A 23,187-nucleotide genomic window follows, 5' to 3' on the forward strand; every position below is an offset into this window, starting at 1 on the left:
AAGTTGCTGAAACTTTATGGGAACAAGCCAGAGAATTCAAAGTATCCCACACAAAATCCTTCCTCAGTAACATCCTAGGAACCTTAAGAGGGATGAGGAGCCAGGTGATATGTGAAAGCCATGCCTCACCACCGGGGCCCTGATCTGCAGGAGGCGGATCTGTGGCCCCCACTTCCTCTTTCTCCTGCAGCTGAACAGGGGCCATTTAATGCCACCTCAACCGGAGAAATTTATGTCAGTTTATGTCACTTATGTCATTTTTCATTTGAAGAACCGTTAAAGGTATGGTGGGAGAAAGCTGAAAATAACTGGCTTGCAAGTGATTTTTGTTTCTGTTGTTGTTTTGGGATTTTTTTGGCCGTGCCACGCAGCATGTGGAATCTTAGTTCCCTGACCAAGGATCGGACCCGTGCCCCCTGCATTGGAAGCATGGAATCTTTTTTTTTTTTTTTAACATCTTTATTAGAGTATAATTGCTTTACATTGTTGTGTTAGTTTCTGCTGTATAACAAAGTGAATCAGCTATACATATACATATATCCCCATATCTCCTCCCTCTTGCATCTCCCTCCCACGCTCCCTATCCCAACCCTCTAGGTGGTCACAAAGCACAGAGCTGATCTCCCTGTGCTATGCAGCTGCTTCTCACTAGCGATCTGTTTTACATTTGGTGGTATATATAAGTCCATGCCACTCTCTCACTTTGTCCCAGCTTATCCTTCCCCGTCCCCATGTCCTCAAGTCCATTCTGTACGTCTGCATCTTTATTCCTGTCCTGCCCCTAGGTTCTTCAGAACCATTTTTTTTTTTAGATTCCATATATATGTGTTAGCATACGGTATTTGTTTTTCTCTTTCTGACTTACTTCACTCTGTATGACAGACCCTAGGTCCATCCACCTCACTACAAATAACTCAATTTCGTTTCTTTTTATGGCTGAGTAATATTCCATCGTATATATGTGCCACATCTTCTTTATCCATTCATCTGTCGATGGACACTTAGGTTGGGAAGCATGGAGTCTTAACCACTGGACAGCGAGGGAAGCCCCTCACAAGTGATTTTTGGATCATGGGGGAATTTTCATTTTCTGTGCAAACCCTGTAAAACTTAGTGGTCTCTACTAGAATTGTTACAGTTAAAGTCCACCAAAACAATCAACAGGCTTCTTTGTATTTATTTTTAGCTGCATTGGGTCTTCATTGCTGTGAGCAGGCTTTCTCCAGTTGCAGCGAGCAGGGGCTACTCTTCGTTGCGGTGCGTGGGCTTCTCATTGTGGTGGCTTCTCTCGTTGCAGAGCACAGGCTCTAGGCATGCAGGCTTCAGTAGTTGTGGCGCACAGGCTTCAGTAGTTGTGGCGCACGGGCTTCAGTAGTTGTTGCACACGGGCTCAGTAGTTGTGGCGCATGGACTTAGTTGCTCTGCAGCATGTGGGATCTTCCCGGACCAGGGCTTGAACCCGTGTCCCCTGCATTGGCAGGCAGATTCTTAACCACTGCGCCAACAGGGAAGTCCCTTCTTTGTACTTTTTAAGGCACCCAACTGAACAAAACATTAATGGCAGAGGTCTTCACCTAAAAACCCAAAGGTTGTCAGGGAAAAAAAAATCATCTCCTAGATTCAAAATGAAGGCTTCTCCTCATCACAAGTTAAAAAACAACAACAACAACAAAAACTATATTTAAAGTAATAATATCAACCATTACAATAATAATTACAACAAACAAACTTTGAGTATCTACCATGCGTCAAAACTGGAAATTCAGACATGGATAAACCAGAATAAGGCTATTTGGCAGAAAGGACATCTGATGACCACCCTAGACATCCTCGATTAATCACAATGTTTAGTCCTGGGACACCACCCGCGCCAACCAGCAGATCTGACCATATTGTTAGCTGATACATGGCCAAGGGAGACATATATAAGCCCAGCTTCAAATCTAAGCCTTGGGGATACAAAAAAAAAAAGGGTAAATCTGCTAGAGAAATAAAGCCACTAAAATATAGCAGAAATGCTTTTGTCTCCTTTTATAATCAACTGTTTTGAATAGCCTGTTACAGATTCCTTCCTTTTTTAAAAATAAATAATTGAAGACTGATCAAAGAATCGAGTTCTTTGCCACAAGGCTCATATGGAAACCCAGAAAAAAGAACTATTTTTAAAAAGATTACCATCTACAGCAAACTTGAGATTTTAGTGTTCTTACAGATAAGTGTGATCCAGAATGTGATTAACTAAATGAACAGCATACTTTCATTAATTATTAATAATCACACGGTGTTACTTACCTTATTTTCAGTCTAATTTTGTTCACGACTTCATCGATGTTTGCCAGAGACTACAATAAAGAAGGAAAAGTGCCAGCTATTATTTCACTTCCTGGAATTCCTCTTTCACAGAGAAATGATGAACTATAATGGCTATTTATGACGTCTCAAAGAAACTAATCATACGGTATGATACAATTTTTACTTAAAAAACAAAAAGTATAGGGAATTCCCTGGCGGTCCAATGGTTAGGACTCTGTGCTTCCACAGCAGGGGCATGGGTTCAATCCCTGGTTGGGGAACTAAGATCCCGCAAGCCTTGCAGTGCAGCCGGGGTGGGAGGGCGGGGGAAGTATAGCAGTAGTTGGCAACAACTGCAAAATCCAGCCTGGAATCTATTTTTCATAAACAATGTTTATTGGAAAACAGCCATGTCCATTCGTTTACATGTTATCGACAGCTGCCTTTGAGCTACAAAGACAGAGTTGAGTAGCTGCAACAGAGGCTAAATAATCCATAAAGCCTAAAATTACTATCTAGACCTTTACAGGAAATTTCCTGACCCCTGGTACATAGGATCGTGACAAACTCGTACAACAAAATCCTCACAGCAACAAAAATGAATGAATGGGGCTTCCCTGGTGGCGCAGTGGTTGAGAATCTGCCTGCCAATGCAGGGGACACGGGTTCGAGCCCTGGTCTGGGAAGATCCCGCACGCCACAGAGCAATTGGGCCCGTGAGCCACAACTACTGAGCCTGCGCGTCTGGAGCCTGTGCTCCGCAACAAGAGAGGCCGCGATAGTGAGCGGCCCGCGCACTGCGATGAAGAGTGGCCCCCGCCTGCCACAACTAGAGAAAGCCCTCACACAGAAATGAAGACCCAACACAACCAAAAATAAATAAATAAATTAATTAATTAAAAAAAAAAGAATGAATGATTACAACAGACAACAACATGGATGAATCATACTAACATGACGTTGCGTGCGCACACACACACAAACATACAAACCAGACACAAGAGCATATACTGTATGATTCCATTTACAGTATTTCAAAAGTGAAACTATTCTCCTGCATTAGAAGTCAGGATAGTGGTTAACTCTGGCGGAGGTAGTGACTGGGAGGGGCAAGAAGGGGCTATTTTATAAATGTTTTATTTCTTGGTCTGGGTGGTGGTTACCTGGCTTTATTCATTTGGTGAAAATTCATCAAGTTGTACATTTAGGATCTGTATACTCCTCCACATTATGTTAAACGTCAATAAATAAATACCTCTATTTTTTTCTAAGTGTCTAGGTCCATTAGAAAAAAGCCTGGAAGGATAAACACTAGTACTTAGAGTCTATATTAGTAGCTGTAACCTATGAAATCAGTAGCAGTAGTTGTAATATATGAAGAAGAGGGATTTTAAGTTTTTCTTCTTTTTGCCTATGAGTATTTTCTAATTGCTCTATATTGACAATGCACTGCAATTGTAATTATAATAAAGTTATTTCTATTTTTAAGACAATGACAGTAAAAACAATGGACTAGTACCAATTTAGTGAGCTGAAAACATGAGGAAAGGGTGCCCCCTAATGGAATAGAGGTGGTACGATTTTATAGCACCATTTTAACTGAAGTTTTCAAAATATAATTTTGTAAGCCCTCTTTCCCTCTCTCCCGATAGATAGTTTACCTCAGAAGGAACTGGGGGTGATGCAGGAATTGTGCTTATAAACTGCTACCGGCAACCTGTGCTGGCAGGAAGGGGCAGGAGCCTGCCAGGCACAGGTCTGAGAAGAGAACCAGGTCACACATAAAACAGGATGAAATCTTGCCATTTACGACAAGATGGATGGACCTTGAGGGTATCAAGTGAAATAAATCAGACGGAGAAGCACAAGTACTGTATGATTTCACTCATATGTGAAATATAAAAAACAAACAAACAAAAAAGCAAAATAAATGAACAAGGGCTTCCCGGGTGGCGCAGTGGTTAAGAATCCACCTGCCAATGCAGGGGACACGGGTTCGAGCCCTGGTCCGGGAAGATCCCACATGCCACGGAGCAACTATGCCCCTGTGCCACAACTACAATGCAACTACTGCAATGTCCATGAGGTATATAGATGGATTTTGCCCAAGATTTAGCAATAGCTGACAGAAATTATAAATCATGCCCCTACTTTCTACTACCTTTTACTTTCTATTACCTTTTAATTCCCCTTTGGGGAAATAAAGGTACCCCTGGGTCATAAATTTCCTGAATTACCTAAGAAACTTCACTATACATCACCATGGATGTGGGGACATTACACAAGACATATAACTGAATCTGTGGAACAACAAATGTCTTTTGCTACCTTCAGTAGTTTAAAAACAAAAACCCACAAAAACTTATCAGGAAGAAGGGAGAATCTGGTGGTTCCCTATATACATAATTTTCAAATCTAACAATTTGTTGTGGTGAGTTAGCTGTCTTGATAGGCTGGGGTGAATTAAATCTCTTCGTGGCTAAAACTGCTCTCTTTATACCACTGTTTCCAAATTTCTTTCTCCAGCTAATTCCTAGAATTCGTCTTTCATAGAAAATGATGAGCTCTTAGGAATTCCCTGGCGGTCCAGTGGTTAGGACTTGGTGCTTTCACTGCCAAAGGCCCCGGTTCAATCCCTGGTCGGGGACTAAGATCCTACAAGCTGTACATGGTGCAGCCAAAAAAGAAAAAGATGAGTTCTAAAGGCTGTCTGTGAAATCTCAGAAAAGACGATCACACAGTATGATACCATTTTTTCCAAATTTATTTTAAAAATCAGCATGTCCATCAGAAAAAGTTTGGAAGGATATATGCCAAAATATTAACAGTTATGGCAATGGTGGGCTCCAGACTCAAATATCCAACTATGTATTTCTGCCTGGATGGCCCAAATATGTTCAAAACTGAGCTCACCTTTACCCCCTACTTCTACCCTACTTACCACTAAAACTGGCTCTTCCTCCTTACTCCCAGTACAGGATAAAAGGGGCCAACACCCACCCACAGTCTGCTGGGCTAGAAATCAAAGTTCTGAAATTTACAGAGTAGCTTTCTAACTCCAGGCTTATCCTGCCTACCTCATTCCCATTTTTCCCCTATTACATTCGAAAAATCCTTTCCACTTCCCAATTTACTACAGAAAATTGGACAGACGCTTTCAACCTAAGGGTACGATTTCTAATAATATGCTCACTATACAGAGAATTCCACACTAACACAACAACAGTATTTGGTATTAGCTAACCCTCCCCCTCCCAAAAAAAGCTGGTTACAATGGAGTCTAACTTGAATTTAACTCTCACTTGCTTATCAAGGTCTCTTAGATTATGTAGTATAACACATAATACATCATTAATATTCAGGATGAGCCAGAAGCCACTGCAAGAAGGAAACTCTATACTTACTTGCTCTGTTGGGAACAGGGTGTTGATATACTCCACAGCATTGAAATCTGCTCGATCTAGAGGATCCTGGCTTGGAAATACCTACAAAAAGATAGAGAATTAAAAATCACGTATCTTTCTGCCTTGCTTTATGTATTATTTCTTTCCTCCCTATTGGTTGGTAAGTTTTTTGAAAGCAAAGACCATAGCTTTTTTCATTTTACGAGGCTTAACAACAACAGACGCATAATAAAATATCTGGTAAAGTAAATCTGTAATTTTCACCAACATCTGTAATTTTAACATCTTGGTAAAACTAAAAGAATGTGCAATAGTTAAAAGTTCCAGATATCCACGAAATCCCAAGGACAAGGTAAAATAAGTGGGCATTGTACACTATCAGATCAAGCCAGTGAATGACATGGTTGTACTAAGGGAATCTTGATAACAGACTTATTATACACCATGTCTCAGTGATGTCTCAGCAGTAGAATTCACTATGCATCAAAGCGATTATTATGCTCAGACAGCATCAGGAAGTGGAGAGCTGGCATTTAGGAACTGTCCATCTCTTTTACAGAAGAAAGCAAGCTGCCTTCTGAGAAATATAGCTAACTCCCTTCAAATGTTGCGATTTGAAGAACATGTAACAAGGTGGGTTATAAAAGCAGTTAAGTGATCCCTTGGGTACTAGATTTCACCAGCTCAAGGCAGTTATTCTGGGAAGCAAATTCTTTTTTGAGGTCTGCTTATTGGAGAAACCTATGCTAGAATTCAACCTTACTAAAAAATAGGAAAAACTGTGCTCTTCTAAAACCCTTGTCAAACAATAACTGACTGCATTATTTGTTTCTTCTATTGGAGCCAACTAGGTCCAAAGGGAATGAAACGTATGTCTCTGGGAATTCCCTGGCAGTCCAGTGGTTAGGACTCGTGCTCTCACTGCGGGCGGCCCAGGTTCAATCCCTGGTAGGGGAACTAAGATCCCACAAGCCCTGAGGCAAGGCCAAACAAACAAACAAAAAAAGAAACGTATGTCTCTTTCTGGCAGATGGAGGTGGGTGGGAAGCAGTGTGACTTGAACACCAAAACCTTTGCCCAATGGCCTGGCATCCTCAGGATCTGCCAAATGTGCTGTGAATGAGTAATCCAACCACTCCAAAGAAAACACATCTAAAAATCTATAAATGGGACGATACAAACAAATAACTTAGTACACTGGCAGACCCATAGTAAGTATTAATGGTCAATAAATATTAACTATCAGTAATAGAAGTAATAATGTTTTACTTCAAAAAACTTCCCAGTGGTCATTAAGTACGGCACACCCCTCCTTTTCCTAAATTCCCTACACCAACTTCTTTAAGGGAGATTTTTCTCCCTTTATCAGGAGCGTTACCCTGTACAAGGGTCTAAATTGCTAGTTCTAATATCATCACTCTTAAAAACTCCATACACTTGAAAAGAGAATTTAGTCAACTAAAGAGTCCCTGCAGGGAAGAGAAGCCACCTGGGAATATTCTTCAACCTAACCCAAACTAGTCAACAGCAGAAATTTTCAACTAAGTATGGTAAAGGGTTTTTTGGGTTTTTTTTTTAACCTTTGCCCCTCTGCTTTGCGATATGTTTCAAAAATAGAGGTTACCTCTTCCCCTCAATTCCGAGTCACTCACAAGGGGCTAGATGGAGAATCCGGAACACTGCGACACCAGCCCGATAAATGAATGAACAGCCCCGCAACCCCCAAAACCTGAGGTTGCTACCCATGAGGTCCCTTCTTCTAGGTGCATCCTTTCAGGAGTCACAGCTCCTTTGCCCAAACCCACCAGGATGCCCCACCCTCCAAAGACAATCAAGGCCTAGAAAAGATTCTCTCCCTCCTCTAGATTCAGAAACCCCTTCCCACCACCACTTCCCACCAAAACCTTTCCTTGCCCTTCTGCGCCTAGTTCCCACGTCTCCCACGAAGACCGCTTCCTCGGCGTCCCACCCCAGGTCCCACCCCCAGAGCTGCCCCAGCCTCCGCAGTCTCCTCCTGTCGAGGGGCGGAACGGTCACCTGCTCGATGGCGAGCTGCACGTCGGGCGTGAGCTGGAGCACGGCTTCCAGCTCCTCCACGAACTCCAGTTCCTCCTCCTCCATCATCCTGCCGCCCAGCTCCCTCCCGGCGCCCACCCCGACCCCGAGCCGCACGTCCTGCAGCCACCCACGCCCCAGAACAGCAACCCTCCAGCGGCAGCGCTCCAGCGAGCCTGGGCTCTGTCAGCCAGTAGGGCACTTCCGGGAAGCCAGGCACTTCCGGGATCCGGGGCATTCTGGGATAGCGGAGGACTGACCTCTGGTCCCCCGGAGGAGGCGTTCCTGTCACCTTCCGGAGTCTCCCCGGGCAGCCCTGTAGTCCGGCGGCCCCCACCTGCCCTCACCCCTCCTTAAGATGGTGGGGACCCGCTTCACCTCGCCGAAGGCGCCCTCCCCACTTGGACCCTGGCGCTGGGGAGGGCCCGGCCGCTCCGGCAGGACCCCCCAGTGAGGGTGCGCCCCAGCAGCGTCGCGATCGAATGACAGCAACTCTCACGGGCCGCGAGGCCGGCGATCCTTCTGCTCCCAGGGGCCCCTTGCTCAGTGGCAGTAGGTGTCCCCCCAGCCATCGGGGGAGAAATGACCCCAGCTGGTAAGTGGAGATGTTGCCAAGGAAAATTGGTAGGATGGGAATTTGTCCACTTGACAAGAGTTAAATTCCCCGTGTGCCAAGCTTCTAGGCAGCGTTTTCTGGGGGCGTCCGCACCCAGGGGCCCCTTGCTCAGTGGCAGTAGCGGGGGCGGGGAAAAAGAGCCAAATTAGGCAGTGACCCGCCCTGGGGAAATGTTGACTTTCTGAGACTGAGTAGCTGGAGTCGAAGTCACGGTCCACGAATGATGAGCTGTGTGATCTTGAACAAATTACTACATCGGCCCTGCTTACCCTGCAAGGATGTGGCGAGAGATAAAAATTAAAAGTGCTATGCAAATTTAAGCTAGTAATACAGGTAATATGAGTGTGTCTAGCCCTTATGCACCACAAAGGAAAAAGCCAGGTCACCCTGTGGAACCACTTTTCCTCCAGACACAGTGAGATAATTGCAGACAAGGGAAGAGTTGTTTTATCAGTTAAACATGGTAAAACTCCATGATGAAGCGTCCCTGGCCCCAATGAGCTTTTTTTTTTTTTTTTTTTTTTTAATCAAAATTGTGGTAAAAAAAAGATGGGAGCAATATAATTTCTAACAGTAAAGGAAGTCTTAAAAATATAAATCGGTTACATAATAGAATATTATTGACTCAAAATCATGGTTTTTGAAAATTATTTAATGACATGGGAAAATGTGCATAATATATTTCAGAAAGCAAAAATATACAGCATGGTCCCAGTTTACATGTGTGTGTATTTTGTGCCTATAAAAATTATAGCAAGAAATATTACTTTTCTGCAGGTGATGGAATGCATTCTTTGCACATTTTCCCAAAATGTCTATGAGCCTGTAGCATTTTTTTTTTTTTTTTTAAACTAGAGATTTTAATAATGTTTTCTTTTTTTTTTTTTTTTTTGGGATTTTTTTTTTTTTTAATTCAGACAGAAAGTCACAAAAATTATACTCATCCTCATCAGTTCACTCAGTCCCATGTAATTAATTTCTTTTTTTTCATCTTGATCTTTTGTTAGCACTTTTATGAGTTCATCAGTTTTTCATTAGAGTTCTGAAAATGCTTATTCATTCAGTTCAGCAGTACAGTCAGTTACCAGAAACCTGTACTTGTCAGAGTCTTTTCCATGAATTTCTTGAAGATGAAACTCTTTTATAGGAACATATTTGCAAAATCATCAGAGTACACCCAGAACTGTCTGTAAATGACAAAAGACTTAAAAATGACCATGGTTAAAGATTTGATGAAAGTTCATAATAATGCAGTTGACAAGAAAATTACTTATTTCTGAGATATACATTTTAAAGTAATAACTAGGATTATTACTTATAACATTATACCAGAACATATAAGATTTTTAGACGTTTCCTGTAATGTCTGAAACATTTATATTAACATATTTCCATACATATTTCCATACAAATACAAATATAAGATTTTTAGAAATTTCATGTAATGTCTGAAACATTTATATTAACATATTTCCATACATATTTCCATACAAATACAAATATAAGATTTTTAGAAATTTCATGTAATGTCTGAAACATTTATATTAACATATTTCCATACATATTTCCATACAAATACAAATATAAGATTTTTAGAAATTTCATGTAATGTCTGAAACATTTATATTAACATATTTCCATACATATTTCCATACAAATACAAATATAAGATTTTTAGAAATTTCATGTAATGTCTGAAACATTTATATTAACATATTTCCATACAAATAACCCAATGAAAGTTTAGTATTAGTTGTTTTGTTTGTTTTTTTATACTGCAGGTTCTTATTAGGCATCAGTTTTATACACATCAGTGTATACATGTCAATCCCAATCGCCCAATTCAGCACATCACCATCCCCACCTCATCGCAGTTTTCCCCCCTTGGTGTCCATATGTCCATTCTCTACATCTGTGTCTCAACTTCTGCCCTGCAAACTGGCTCATCTGTACCATTTTTCTACGTTCCACATACATGCATTAACATACGATATTTGTTTTTCTCTTTCTGACTTACTTCACTCTGTATGACAGTCTCTAGATCCATCCACGTCTCAACAAATGACTCAATTTCGTTCCTTTTTATGGCTGAATAATATTCCATCGTATATATGTACCACAACTTCTTTATCCATTCGTCTGTTGATGGGCATTTAGGTTGCTTCCATGACCTGGCTATTGTAAATAGTGCTGCAATGAACATTCGGGTGCACGTGTCTTTTTGAATTACGGTTTTCTCTGGGTATATGCCCAGTAGTGGGATTGCTGGGTCATATGGTAATTCTATTTTTAGTTTTTTAAGGAACCTCCATATTGTTCTCCATAGTGGCTGTATCAATTTACATTCCCACCAACAGTGCAAGAGGGTTCCCTTTTCTCCACACCCTCTCCAGCATTTGTTGTTTGTAGATTTTCTGATGATGCCCATTCTAACAGGAGTGAGGTGATACCTCATTGTAGTTTTGATTTGCATTTCTCTAATAATTAGTGATGTTGAGCATCTTTTCATGTGCTTCGTGGCCGTCTGTATGTCTTCTTTGGAGAAATGTCTATTTAGGTCTTCTGCCCATTTTTGGATTGGGGTGTTTGTTTCTTTGATATTGAGCTGAATGAGCTGTTTATATATTTTGGAGATTAATCCTTTGTCCGTTGATTCATTTGCAAATATTTTCTCCCATTCTGAGGGTTGTCTTTTCGTCTTGTTTATGGTTTCCTTTGCTGTGCAAAAGCTTTGAAGTTTCATTAGGTCCCACTTGTTTATTTTTGTTTTTATTTCCATTACTCTAGGAGGTGGATCGAAAAAGATCTTGCTGTGATTTATGTCAAAGAGTGTTCTTCCTATGTTTTCCTCTAAGAGTTTTATAGTGTCCAGTCTTATATTTAGGTCTCTAATCCATTTTGAGTTTATTTTTGTGTATGGTGTTAGGGAGTATTCTAATTTCATTCTTTTACATGTGGCTGTCCAGTTTTCCCAGCACCACTTATTGAAGAGACTGTCTTTTCTCCATTGTATATCTTTGCCTCCTTTGTCATAGATTAGTTGACCATAGGTGCGTGGGTTAATCTCTGGGCTTTCTATCTTGTTCCATTGATCTATGTTTCTGTTTTTGTGCCAGTACCATATTGTCTTGATTACTGTAGCTTTGTAGTATAGTCTGAAGTCAGGGAGTCTGATTCCTCCAGCTCCATTTTTTTGCCTCAAGACTGCTTTGGCTATTCGGGGTCTTTTGTGTCTCCATACAAATTTTAAGATGATTTGTTCTAGCTCCGTAAAAAATGCCATTGGTACTTTGATAGGGATTGCATTGAATCTATAGATTGCTTTGGGTAGTATACTCATTTTCACAATGTTGATTCTTCCAATCCAAGAACATGGTATATCTCTCCATCTGTTGGTATCATCTTTTATTTCTTTCATCAGTGTCTTATAGTTTTCTGCATACAGGTCTTTTGTCTCCTTAGGTAGGTTTATTCCTAGGTATTTTATTCTTTTTGTTGCAATGGTAAATGGGAGTGTTTCCATAATTTCTCTTTCAGATTTTTCATCATTAGTGTATAGGAATGCAAGAGATTTCTGTGCATTAATTTTGTAACCTGCAACTTTACCATATTCATTAATTAGCTCTAGCAGTTTTCTGGTGGCAGTTTTAGGATTCTCTATGTATAGTATCATGTCATCCGCAAACAGTGACAGTTTTACTTCTTCTTTTCCAATTTGTATTCCTTTTATTTCTTTTTCTTCTCTGATTGCCGTGGCTAGGACTTCCAGAACTATGTTGAATAATAGTGGTGAGAGTGGACATCCTTGTCTCGTTCCTGATCTTAGAGGAAATGCTTTCAGTTTTTCACCATTGAGAATGATGTTTGCTGTGGGTTTGTCATATATGGCCTTTATTATGTTGAGGTAGGTTCCCTCTATGCCCACTTTCTGGAGAGTTTTTATCAGAAATGGGTGTTGAATTTTGTCAAAAGCTTTTTCTGCATCTATTGAGATGATCATATGGTTTTTATTCTTCAATTTGTTAATATGGTGTATCACATTGATTGATTTGCGTATATTGAAGAATCCTTGCATCCCTGGGATAAATCCCACTTGATCGTGGTGTATGATCCTTTTAATGTGTTGTTGGATTCTGTTTGCTAGTATTTTGTTGAGGATTTTTGCATCTATATTCATCAGTGATATTGGTCTGTAATTTTCTTTTTTTGTAGTGTCTTTGTCTGGTTTTGGTATCAGGGTGATGGTGGCCTCATAGAATGAGTTTGGGAGAGTTCCTTCCTCTGCAATTTTTTGGAAGAGTTTGAGAAGGATGGGTGTTAGCTCTTCTCTAAATGTTTGATAGAATTCACCTGTGAAGCCATCTGGTCCTGGACTTTTGTTTGTTGGAAGATTTTTAATCACAGTTTCAATTTCATTACTTGTGATTGGTCTGTTGATATTTTCTGTTTCTTCCTGATTCAGTCTTGGAAGGTTATACCTTTCTAAGAATTTGTCCATTTCTTCCAGGTTGTCCATTTTATTGGCATAAAGTTGCTTGTAGTAGTCTCTTAGGATGTTTTGTATTTCTGCGGTGTCTGTTGTAACTTCTCCTTTTTCATTTCTGATTTTATTGATTTGAGTCCTCTCCCTCTTTTTCTTGATGAGTCTGGCTAATGGCTTATCAATTTTGTTTATCTTCTCAAAGAACCAACTTTTAGTTTTATTGATCTTTGCTATTGTTTTCTTTGTTTCTATTTCATTTATTTCTGCTCTGATCTTTATGATTTCTTTCCTTCTGCTAACTTTGGGTTTTGTTTGTTCTTCTTTCTCTAGTTTCTTTAGGTGTAAAGTTAGATTGTTTACCTGAGATTTTTCTTGTTTCTTTAGGTAGGCTTGTATAGCTATAAACTTCCCTCTTAGAACCGCTTTTGCTGCATCCCATAGGTTTTGGGTCGTCGTGTTTTCATTGTCATTTGTCTCTAGGTATTTTTTTATTTCCTGTTTGATTTCTTCAGTGATCTCTTGGTTATTTAGTAACGTATTGTTTAGCCTCCATGTGTTTGTCTTTTTTACGTTTTTTTCCCTGTAATTCATTTCTAATCTCATAGCGTTGTGGTCAGAAAAGATGCTTGATATGATTTCAATTTTCTTAAATTTACTGAGGCTTGATTTGTGACCCAAGATGTGATCTATCCTGGAGAATGTTCCGTGTGCACTTGAGAAGAACGTGTAATCTGCCGTTTTTGGATGGAATGTCCTATATATATCAATTAAATCTATCTGGTCTATTGTGTCATTTAAAGCTTCTGTTTCCTTATTTATTTTCATTTTGGATGATCTGTCCATTGGTGTAAGTGAGGTGTTAAAGTCCCCCACTATTATTGTGTTACTGTCGATTTCCTCTTTTATAGCTGTTAGCAGTTGCCTTATGTATTGAGGTGCTCCTATGTTGGGTGCATATATATTTATAATTGTTATATCTTCTTCTTGGATTGATCCCTGGATCATTATGTAGTGTCCTTCCTTGTCTCTTGTAACATTCTTTATTTTAAAGTCTATTTTATCTGATATGAGTATAGCTACTCCAGCTTTCTTTTGATTTCCATTTGCATGGAATATCTTTTTCCATCCCCTCACTTTCAGTCTGTATGTGTCCCTAGGTCTGAAGTGGGTCTCTTGTAGACAGCATATATATGGGTCTTGTTTTTGTATCCATTCAGCCAGTCTATGTCTTTTGGTTGGGGCATTTAATCCATTCACGTTTAAGGTAATTATCGATATGTATGTTCCTATGACCATTTTCTTAATTGTTTTGGGTTTGTTTTTGTAGGTCCTTTTCTTCTCTTGTGTTTCCCACTTAGAGAAGTTCCTTTAGCATTTGTTGTAGAGCTGGTTTGGTGGTGCTGAATTCTCTTAGCTTTTGCTTGTCTGTAAAGCTTTTGATTTCTCCATCAAATCTAAATGAGATCCTTGCTGGGTAGAGTAATCTTGGTTGTAGGTTCTTCCCTTTCATCACTTTAAGTATTTCATGCCACTCCCTTCTGGCTTGCAGAGTTTCTGCTGAGAAATCAGCTGTTAACCTTATGGGGGTTCCCTTGTATGTTATTTGTCGTTTTTCCCTTGCTGCTTTCAATAATTTTTCTTTGTCTTTAATTTTTGCCACTTTGATTACTATGTGTCTCGGCGTGTTTCTCCTTGGGTTTATTCTGTATGGGACTCTCTGCGCTTCCTGGACTTGGGTGGCTATTTCCTTTCCCATGTTAGGGAAGTTTTCGATTATAATCTCTTCAAATATTTTCTCTGGTCCTTTCTCTCTCTCTTCTCCTTCTGGGACCCCTATAATGCGAATGTTGTTGCGTTTAATGTTGTCCCAGAGGTCTCTTAGGCTGTCTTCATTTCTTTTTATTCTTTTTTCTTTAGTCTGTTCCGCAGCAGTGAATTCCACCATTCTGTCTTCCAGGTCACTTATCCGTTCTTCTGCCTCAGTTATTCTGCTATTGATTCCTTCTAGTGTAGTTTTCATTTCAGTTATTGTATTGGTCATCTCTGTTTGTTTGTTCTTTAATTCTTCTAGGTCTTTGTTAATCATTTCTTGCATCTTCTCAATCTTTGCCTCCATTCTTATTCCGAGGTCCTGGATCATCTTCACTATCATTATTCTGAATTCTTTTTCTGGAAGGTTGCCTATCTCCACTTCATTTAGTTGTTTTTCTGGGGTTTTTTCTTGTTCCTTCATCTGGTACATAGCCCTCTGCCTTTTCATCTTCTCTGTCTTTCTGTAACTGTGGTTTTTGGTCCACAGGCTGCAGGATTGTAGTTTTTCTTGCTTCTGTTGTCTGCCCTCTGGTGGTTGAGGCTATCTAAGAGGCTTGATGGGAGGCTCTGGTGGTGGGTACGAGCCTGTAGCATTTTTATAACCAGAAATATAAATGCCTTTTTTTAAAGGAAATGATAATTATATCCATCTTTCTTGGATGTTTTTCATTTTTTATATACAGTAAGAAATAACTTATATACAGTAAAATCCACCCATGTCGTTTAGAATGCCGTGAGTTTTAATAAATGCATATAGTCATGTAACCACTGTCACAATCAAATCCTAGGACAGTTCCATCATCCCCCCAAATTCTCTCATGCCCCACCTCATCCCCTGGCAACCACTGACCAAATTTCTGTCCCTATAGTTTGATTTTTCCAGAATGTCATATAAATGGGATCATACAATATGTCACCTCTTGAGTCTGGCTTCTTTCACTCAACGTAATACATTTGTATATCATCCATGTCGTTGCATGTATCAGTAGTTTATTTCTTCTTGCTGAGTGGTAATCCACTATATGGATATACCACAGTTTGTTTATCCATTCCCTGGCTGAAGGACATTTGGGTTGTTTCTAGTTTGGGGCAATTATGAATAAAACTGCTATAAACATTCATAGGCAGGTTTTTGTGTGAACATAAGTTTTCATTTCACTTGGGTAAATACGTAGAAGTGGGATTGTTGGGTTGTATAGTAAGTCTGTGTTTATAAGAAACTGGTCAACTGTTTTCCAAAGTGGGCTGTTATCATTTTCGCATTCCTGCCCGCAATGGATGAGCGTTCTGGTTGCTCACAGTGCTTATATTTAATGATGATAATAATAGCTCACATTTCCTAGCCCTTACTATATGCCAGGCACCATGCTAAGTATACATTGTCTCAATCTACATGGCAGTTCTGAGGTTGGTAGTTATTATCTGCTATTCACAGATGAGGAAATTGGGATGTAGTTAAAAACTAACAAAAACCGTTCCCAAGGTTCCATGTCATCAGGCCTGTCATCAGCCCTAGTCCCCTCATTTTTGTTTTCTGGCCTGTCATCAGCCCTAGTCCCCTCATTTTTGTTTTCTCTGCTTCCAAGTGGCCCACAATGTCGTGGAGAGTCATGATACCAGGGTGACCATCTCCAATACAAAGTCATGCTGTCCCATTGCCACTGATTGTCCTTTTACAAGTCCCTTGTCAACTCTCATTGCATTCCCCCTGCAACCCAAACCTTTCCCTATGCTGAAGCTCCCAACTCCATTATCCCCCTTCTCCCTATTTCCAGATAAGATAATAATAATGAATATAAGTTTGGGTTTAAGAGAGTTACACGGTACAAAAGTCTAGGAAGATGAAAGAGCAGAGAGATAGGTGGACATCAGGTGAAGAAAACTGCATTAAGCAGTAACAGGCTAGACTGTTTATGATAAGCAAAAGAGAGAAATATCTTTAGTAGAAGGAGGAAGCCTGGAAAGACAGATTATACACTCTTAAGATAAATAAAATACGGAAGTGTACAGATATGAGAAATTTGGGTATGAAAATAGGAGCATGTGGTATTCTCACAAATGAGCTGGGCTTTTTATAAACAAAACAATTTCCTGTTATGGAATAGGGTACAACTGATGATGAAGTCATCATAGAAGACATATTTTCTACCTTGAAATGTCACCAAATGAGGAATAAATTCAGTGTCTAATACTTAAAAAAAAAAAAATCTTGGAGACCTTGTCTTTTAATCCTTTAATTGGTAATGGGAAAAAGATGGAGAAGTAAAGGAGAAAGTACTACAACAGTCTGTAGGGGAGTGTTAGGGTGCATCTCTGAGGATAGCATCAGTATAAAATGGAAAAATAACAGTAACCTTCCAAAGGAGGAATTTTCATAATGTTTCTCTTTGTGCCAAAAAAATTGTAAGCCTATACAGGTAGGCTGGAAATACTAAGTAATTTTAAAACAGACTTTGTTAATGAGATCCAGTGAGATCTCTAAATTTCATGTGCCTCTGTCAATTTACTGCTTTTTTCTAATTCTGTTAAAAGGAGTCTCCAATATCCTATTATATTTGCAACTGGTTTCATTATTTTTGAAGTAGCTGTACTGTAATAAATTGAGTAGACATTGTGCAGAGGATGTTATTTTCTAAGATCGAAACAGTGTCTTTATTACATTAAGAGGGATCTCCATAACGATCCCAGCTATTCCTTCTCCTGAATAGCTGGGCTTTTTATGAAACTTCTCATAAAAAAAAAATCACAGAATGTCTGAATTACGTGATCTTTACCCACTAAATGCCAGTAGCATAACCCCTTCCCCCAACATTGTGATAACCAAAAATACCCCCTACAAATTTCCACAATGCCTTCTTATGACCCTCAAGCACAGCCACACTTAGATCCTGTTGTCACTATGGGTGGCAAAAGCTCCCAAGCCAACTTATAGTAGAAGCATATAGTTTAATTTCTATATTAAATCTTGTTCAAAATGTCTTTTGGGCGCTTCTTTATGGACTGTTTTAAGTGCATGACTTTTCATGATGACAGTTTCTTTTGTTGTCCTTCATTCCGGAATTTTCTGCACATCCTGGACACCGGCATTTGTTCTTGACTGACATTCCGATAGTTCTGAATGTTCCCATATCCTAGACACCCAGTTTTGTTTTGATTGGTACTCCGGTTCTCCGTGCATGCCCCCTGATTAAATCTAAAGAGATTATAATCTCCAGCTAGCTTCAACAGCTCCCCTGTTCCCATCAGTGGTAGCTCAGGCAATCAGTCACGCCTATATGCTTTTATTTTATTTATTTGTTTGTTTTATTTTTATTTTTGGCTGCGTTGGGTCTTCGTTGCTGCGCATGGGCTTTTCTCTGGTCGCGGCGAGCGGGAGCTACTCTTTGTTGCGGTGCGCAGGCTTCTCACTGCGGTGGCTTCTCTTGTTGCGGAGCACAGGCTCTAGGCTTGTGGGCTTCAGTAGTTGTGGCTCGTGGGCTCTAGAGCACAGCCTCAGTAGTTGTGGAGCATGGGCTCAGTTGCTCCACGGCATGTGGGATCTTCCCGGACCAGGGCTTGAACCCGTGTCCGCTGCATTGGCAGGCAGATTCTTAACCACTGCGCCACCAGGGAAGTCCCTCATACATGTTATTTCTTAGTCTTCTCCATAGTTCTTGATGTAGCTGGGACAGTAGGGTGAGAAGCCAAGGTCAGGCGGCTAAGTGCTGGCCTGCTAAGATGACACCGAAGTCTGTTATGTTCAAGTGTTTTTGCTCTTAATGCCTCTCTAACCTACCCGAGCCAGGTCCTGGTACAGCATTACGTATAAAAATCAAGGCCATTACTTTCCAACAGCTTATGTGACACTTTCACACTTTAAGAAATGATGACTCCTCAAAAGTATGTTAAATGAATGTCATTTCTTTTTTTTTTTTTTTTTGGCCATGCTGCACAGCTTGCAGGATCTTAGTTCCACGACCAGGGATTGAGCCTGGGCCCTTGGCAGTGAGAGTGCAGAGTCCTAACCACTGCACCACCAGGGAAGTCCCTGAATGTCATGTTTTTTAAAATATTACCTTTTCATGTAATTTTCAAGGCAGTGTGCTTTATCAAATTTCTAACTATAGTTTTCAAAACCCTCATACACTTGTACAACACAGGAAAATGTAAAAGTCATTCTTAATTCACCTCACCCCACAGACACAAAACTAACACGCCCATACACACTTCTCTCCCCACACTGTTAGTCTGGTGTTCCCCTTCCAAACCTTTCTTTGCGTGATTATGTAGCAATATACGTACAAGCACATTTATAGTTTTTTTAAACTGTAAGTTACATCTCACTGTACTTATTGTTGTGATTTATTCTTTCCCCTTTAAATTTCCAGTATGTTCTGGAGATCTTTCTCTGTATTTTGGTCTATCTCTCCTTTTAGAGGCTATGTAGCATTCCATAGTTTGATCATACCGTAAAATATTTTATGTCAGACGGTCTCCCACTTGACTTAACGATAGTTCAATTTACAATTTTTCAACTTTATGATAATGCGAAAGCAATACGCATTCAGTAGAAACCATGCTTCAGATTTCGAATTTTGATCTTTTCCCGGGCTAGCAGTGTGCTGGGTGAATATACTCTCAGTGATGCTGGGCAGGGGCAGCAAGCTGCAGCTCTCTGTCAACGAGGCAATTGAGGGTAAACAACTGCTACACTTGCCCATTCTGCTTTTCACTTTCAGTACAGTACTCAATAAGTTGCATGAGATGTTCAACACTTTATTATAAAATAAGCTTTGTGTTAGATGATTTTGCCCAAATGTAGGCTAATGTATGTGTTCTGAGCACTTTTAATTAAGATGGGCTAGGCTCAGCTATGTTGTTCAGTAGGTTGGGTGTATTAAATGCATTTTCAACTTATGATATTTTCAACTTACCATGAGTTTATCAGGACATAACACCACCATAAGCTGAGGAAGATCTGCATTCCACTATTGGATATTTAGATCATTCCTAATTTTTCTTTGCTATTACAAACAATGCTGAATCCTTGCAATACATATTTATACTTCTATCAGCACTGAAAAGTGTCTATAACCCTCATATCATTATGTACACTGGATATTATCAGTCTTGTAAATATTTACTTGCACATATTCTCTAATTCACAGAAGCTTTATTATTTATTTATTTATTTGGCTGCGCCGGGTCTTAGTTGCGGCACGCGGGATCGTTGTTGCTGCGTGTGGCATCTTTAGTTGCGGCACATGAACTCTTAGTTGCGGCATGTGGGATCTGGTTCCCTGACGAGGGATAAAACCCAGGCCCCCTGCACTGGGAGTGCAGAGTCTTAGCCACTGGACCACCAGGAAAGTCCCACATAAGCTTTAGAAAGAGCTTATGGGGGCTTCCCTGGTGGCGCAGTGGTTGAGAATCTGCCTGCTAATGCAGGCAACACGGGTTCGAGCCCTGGTCTGGGAAGATCCCACATGCCGCGGAGCAACTGGGCCCGTGAGCCACAACTACTGAGCCTGCGCGTCTGGAGCCTGTGCTCCACAACAAGAGAGGCCGCGATAATGAGAGGCCCGCGCACCGCGATGAAGAGTGGCCCCCGCTTGCCGCAACTAGAGAAAGCCCTCGCACAGAAACGAAGACCCAACACAGCCATAAATAAATAAATTAATTAATTAATTAAAAAAAAAAAAAAAAAGAAAGAGCTTATGGAGTCCATTAAAAACACGCTGGGATTTTGACTGGAATTGTATTGAATTTAGAGATCAATTTGGGGAAAGTTGACATGTTTACAATATTGAATTTTTAGGCCATGCTCTCCATTTATTTAGGTTTTTATGTCTTTCAGTAAAGGTTTGTAGCTTTCTTCATATAGGTCTTGCATATTTCTTGTTAGGTCTAAAACTAGTGATTTTATAAATTACAAAAAAATTGTAAATGGTCCTCTTTTTCTATTACCATTTCTTATTGTTATTTGTTGGCTTATAGAAAAGCCATTTATTTTTGTGTGTCAATTTTGTATCCAGCCACCTTACCTCAACTGTTTTATTCTATATTTCAGTTGATTTTCTTATTTTTTCTTGATAAATTACCATATTGTTTGAAAAATAGTGATAGTTGTTTCTCTCCCTTTTCAATATTAAAATCTTTTTTGAAGGCTAATGTGTGTGCTGCTATATTGGCCAGGACCACAATAGTAGATGTTAAACAGCAGCAGATTGAGTGGACATGGTATTTACTATCTAAACAGGAGAAGAAAACATATAAGGACAAACCGATCAAGCCACTGCATATAAGGACAAACCGATGCAAGCCACTTACTGCATAAGGAAACAATGGATTTATAACACATAAAAGAAGGAAAGTGGCAGACTCTTGACTACCAAGTGCTCCCTGCCCTTCATCTTACACTAATATTATTTAAAACCTTCCAAATCCTTCTAAGACCTCTGCTAGGCAGCTCCATCATGTTACCTGGCAACGTGGGAGTTTGCTCTGTCTGCAGAGCAAATGTATTTCAGCCTGGCTCTTACCTCAACAGTTCATTCAGTCTTCAGACTGACCATTCATAGTTCATGAGGTCAGTCACAGACAAGTGTGACACTCAGGTGCCACATAAGCATGCGCTAGGATGCTTGCGGCTGAGGTTCTTTTTTTTTTTTAACATCTTTATTGGAGTATAATTGCTTTACAATGGTGTGTTAGTTTCTGCTTTATAACAAAGTGAATCAGCTATACATATACATATATCCCTATATCTCTTCCCTCTTGCATCTCCCTCCCTCCCACCCTCCCTATCCCACCCCTCTAGGTGGTCATAAAGCACGGAGCTGATCTCCCTGTGCTATGTGGCTGCTTCCCACTAGCTAGCTATTTTACGTTTGGTAGTGTATATATGTCCATGCCACTCTCTCACTTTGTCCCAGCTTACCCTTCCCCCTCCCCGTATCCTCAAGTCCATTTTCTAGTAGGTCTGCATCTTTATTCCCATCTTGCCCCTAGGTTCTTCATGACCATTTTTTTTTTTAGATTCCATATATATGTGTTAGCATACGGTATTTGTTTTTCTCTTTCTGCCTTACTTCACTCTGTATGACAGTCTGTAGGTTGATCCACCTCACTACAAATAACTCAGTTTTGTTCCTTTTTATGGCTGAGTAATATTTCATTGCAGCTCTATTTACAATAGCCAGGACCTGGAAGCAACCTAAGTGTCCATCAACAGATGAATGGATAAAGAAGATGTGGCACATATATACAATGGGGCTGAGGTTCTTGTTGCTATATATAATGAAGATTCCTTCCCAAAGTATACTTTTAAGTCTCTGTAACTAATCACCTCTCTCCGCATTGTTCTTTTTTTTTTTAATGAAGTACAGTTAACTTACAATATGTTAATTTCTGCTATACAACAGTGATTCAGTTATACATATATATACATTATTTTTTATATTTTGTTCCATTATGGTTTATCCAGGATATTGAATATAGTTCCTTGTGCTATACAGTAGGACCTTGTTATCCATTCTATATAGTTTGCCTCTGCTAATCCCAGACTCCCAATCCATCCCTCCCCTAGTCCCCCTCCTCCCTGGCAACCACAAGTCTGTTCTATGTCTGTGAGTCTCTTTTGTAGATAAGTTCATTTGTGTCATATTTTTATTTTTTTATTTTTAATTTATTTATTTATTTATTTTTGGCTGTGTTGGGTCTTGGTTGCTGCATGTGGGCTTTCTCTAGTCGTGGCGAGTGGGGGCTACTCTTTGTTGCAGTGTGCAGGCTTCTCATTGTGGTGGCTTCTCTTGTTGCAGAGCACGGGCTCTAGGTGTGTGGACTTCAGCAGTTGTGGCACATGGGCTCAGTAGTTACGGCTCGTGGGCTCTAGAGCATAGGCTCAGTAGTTGTGGCACACGGGCTTAGTTGCTCTGCAGCATATGGGATCTTCCCGGACCAGGGCTCGAACCTGTGTCCCCTGCATTGGCAGGCAGTTTCTTAACCACTGCACCACCAGGGAAGTCCTGTGTCATATTTTAGATTCCACATATAAGTGATGTTGTATGGTATTTTCCTTTCTGTTTCTGACTTCACTTAGTATGATAATCTGTACATCCATTCATGTTGCTGCAAATGGCATTATTTCATTCTTTTTTATGACTGAGTAGTATTCCACTGTATATACGTACCACATCTTCTTTATCCATTCATCTGTCGATGAACATTTAGGTTGTTTCCGTGCCTTGGCTATTGTGAATAGTGCTGCTGTGAACATAGGGGTGCATGTATCTTTTTGAATGCTAGTTTTCTGCATTGTTCTTAGTTTCCAGCATTTAAGTTTTCACCTACAATCTTGCTGAGCTGTAATTAACTCTTGGCGTTGAGATTGACTGTGCATGGCACAAGACACTACAGACTTAGCTTCACAGGAATGCTTTTCCTTCATTCATTTCTTAAGTACCAAGCGCCTACATAACTGTAGTTTACTACATAGGTTAATAGAGCTCAGCCTATAAAAAGAAAAAACTAGATACTTAAATAGG

At 40.1% G+C, this 23,187-nt stretch overlaps 2 protein-coding genes across 5 annotated transcripts in view; one reads left to right on the top strand and one right to left on the bottom strand.

Moving 5' to 3' along the window:
• The window catches only part of VPS53 (VPS53 subunit of GARP complex), a 126,638-nt gene extending 118,703 nt beyond the window's left edge, over positions 1-7,935 (bottom strand). The window contains exons 1-3 of the mRNA XM_057536008.1: positions 7,734-7,935; positions 5,697-5,777; positions 2,293-2,342 (exon numbers count right to left, since the gene is read on the bottom strand). Coding sequence (XP_057391991.1) covers positions 2,293-2,342; positions 5,697-5,777; positions 7,734-7,820 — 218 coding nt within the window. The 5' untranslated portion in view covers positions 7,821-7,935. The remainder of the gene's footprint in view (positions 1-2,292; positions 2,343-5,696; positions 5,778-7,733) is intronic.
• Positions 7,936-8,006: 71 nt separating this feature from the next.
• Positions 8,007-23,187, top strand: part of TLCD3A (TLC domain containing 3A) — a 29,793-nt gene continuing 14,612 nt past the window's right edge. For 3 of the 4 annotated variants that reach the window (XM_057536449.1, XM_007183822.2, XM_007183823.2), the window contains exon 1: positions 8,007-8,346. Coding sequence is in view for 2 of the 4 variants with exons in the window: in XM_007183822.2 (XP_007183884.2) it covers positions 8,234-8,346 (113 nt within the window). In the remaining 2 variants the exon portion in view is untranslated. The remainder of the gene's footprint in view (positions 8,347-23,187) is intronic. The other variant, XM_057536450.1, reaches the window with a different exon arrangement.

This window comes from Balaenoptera acutorostrata, chromosome 20 (assembly GCF_949987535.1).
Source record: "Balaenoptera acutorostrata chromosome 20, mBalAcu1.1, whole genome shotgun sequence".
Classification (NCBI taxonomy): domain Eukaryota; kingdom Metazoa; phylum Chordata; class Mammalia; order Artiodactyla; family Balaenopteridae; genus Balaenoptera; species Balaenoptera acutorostrata.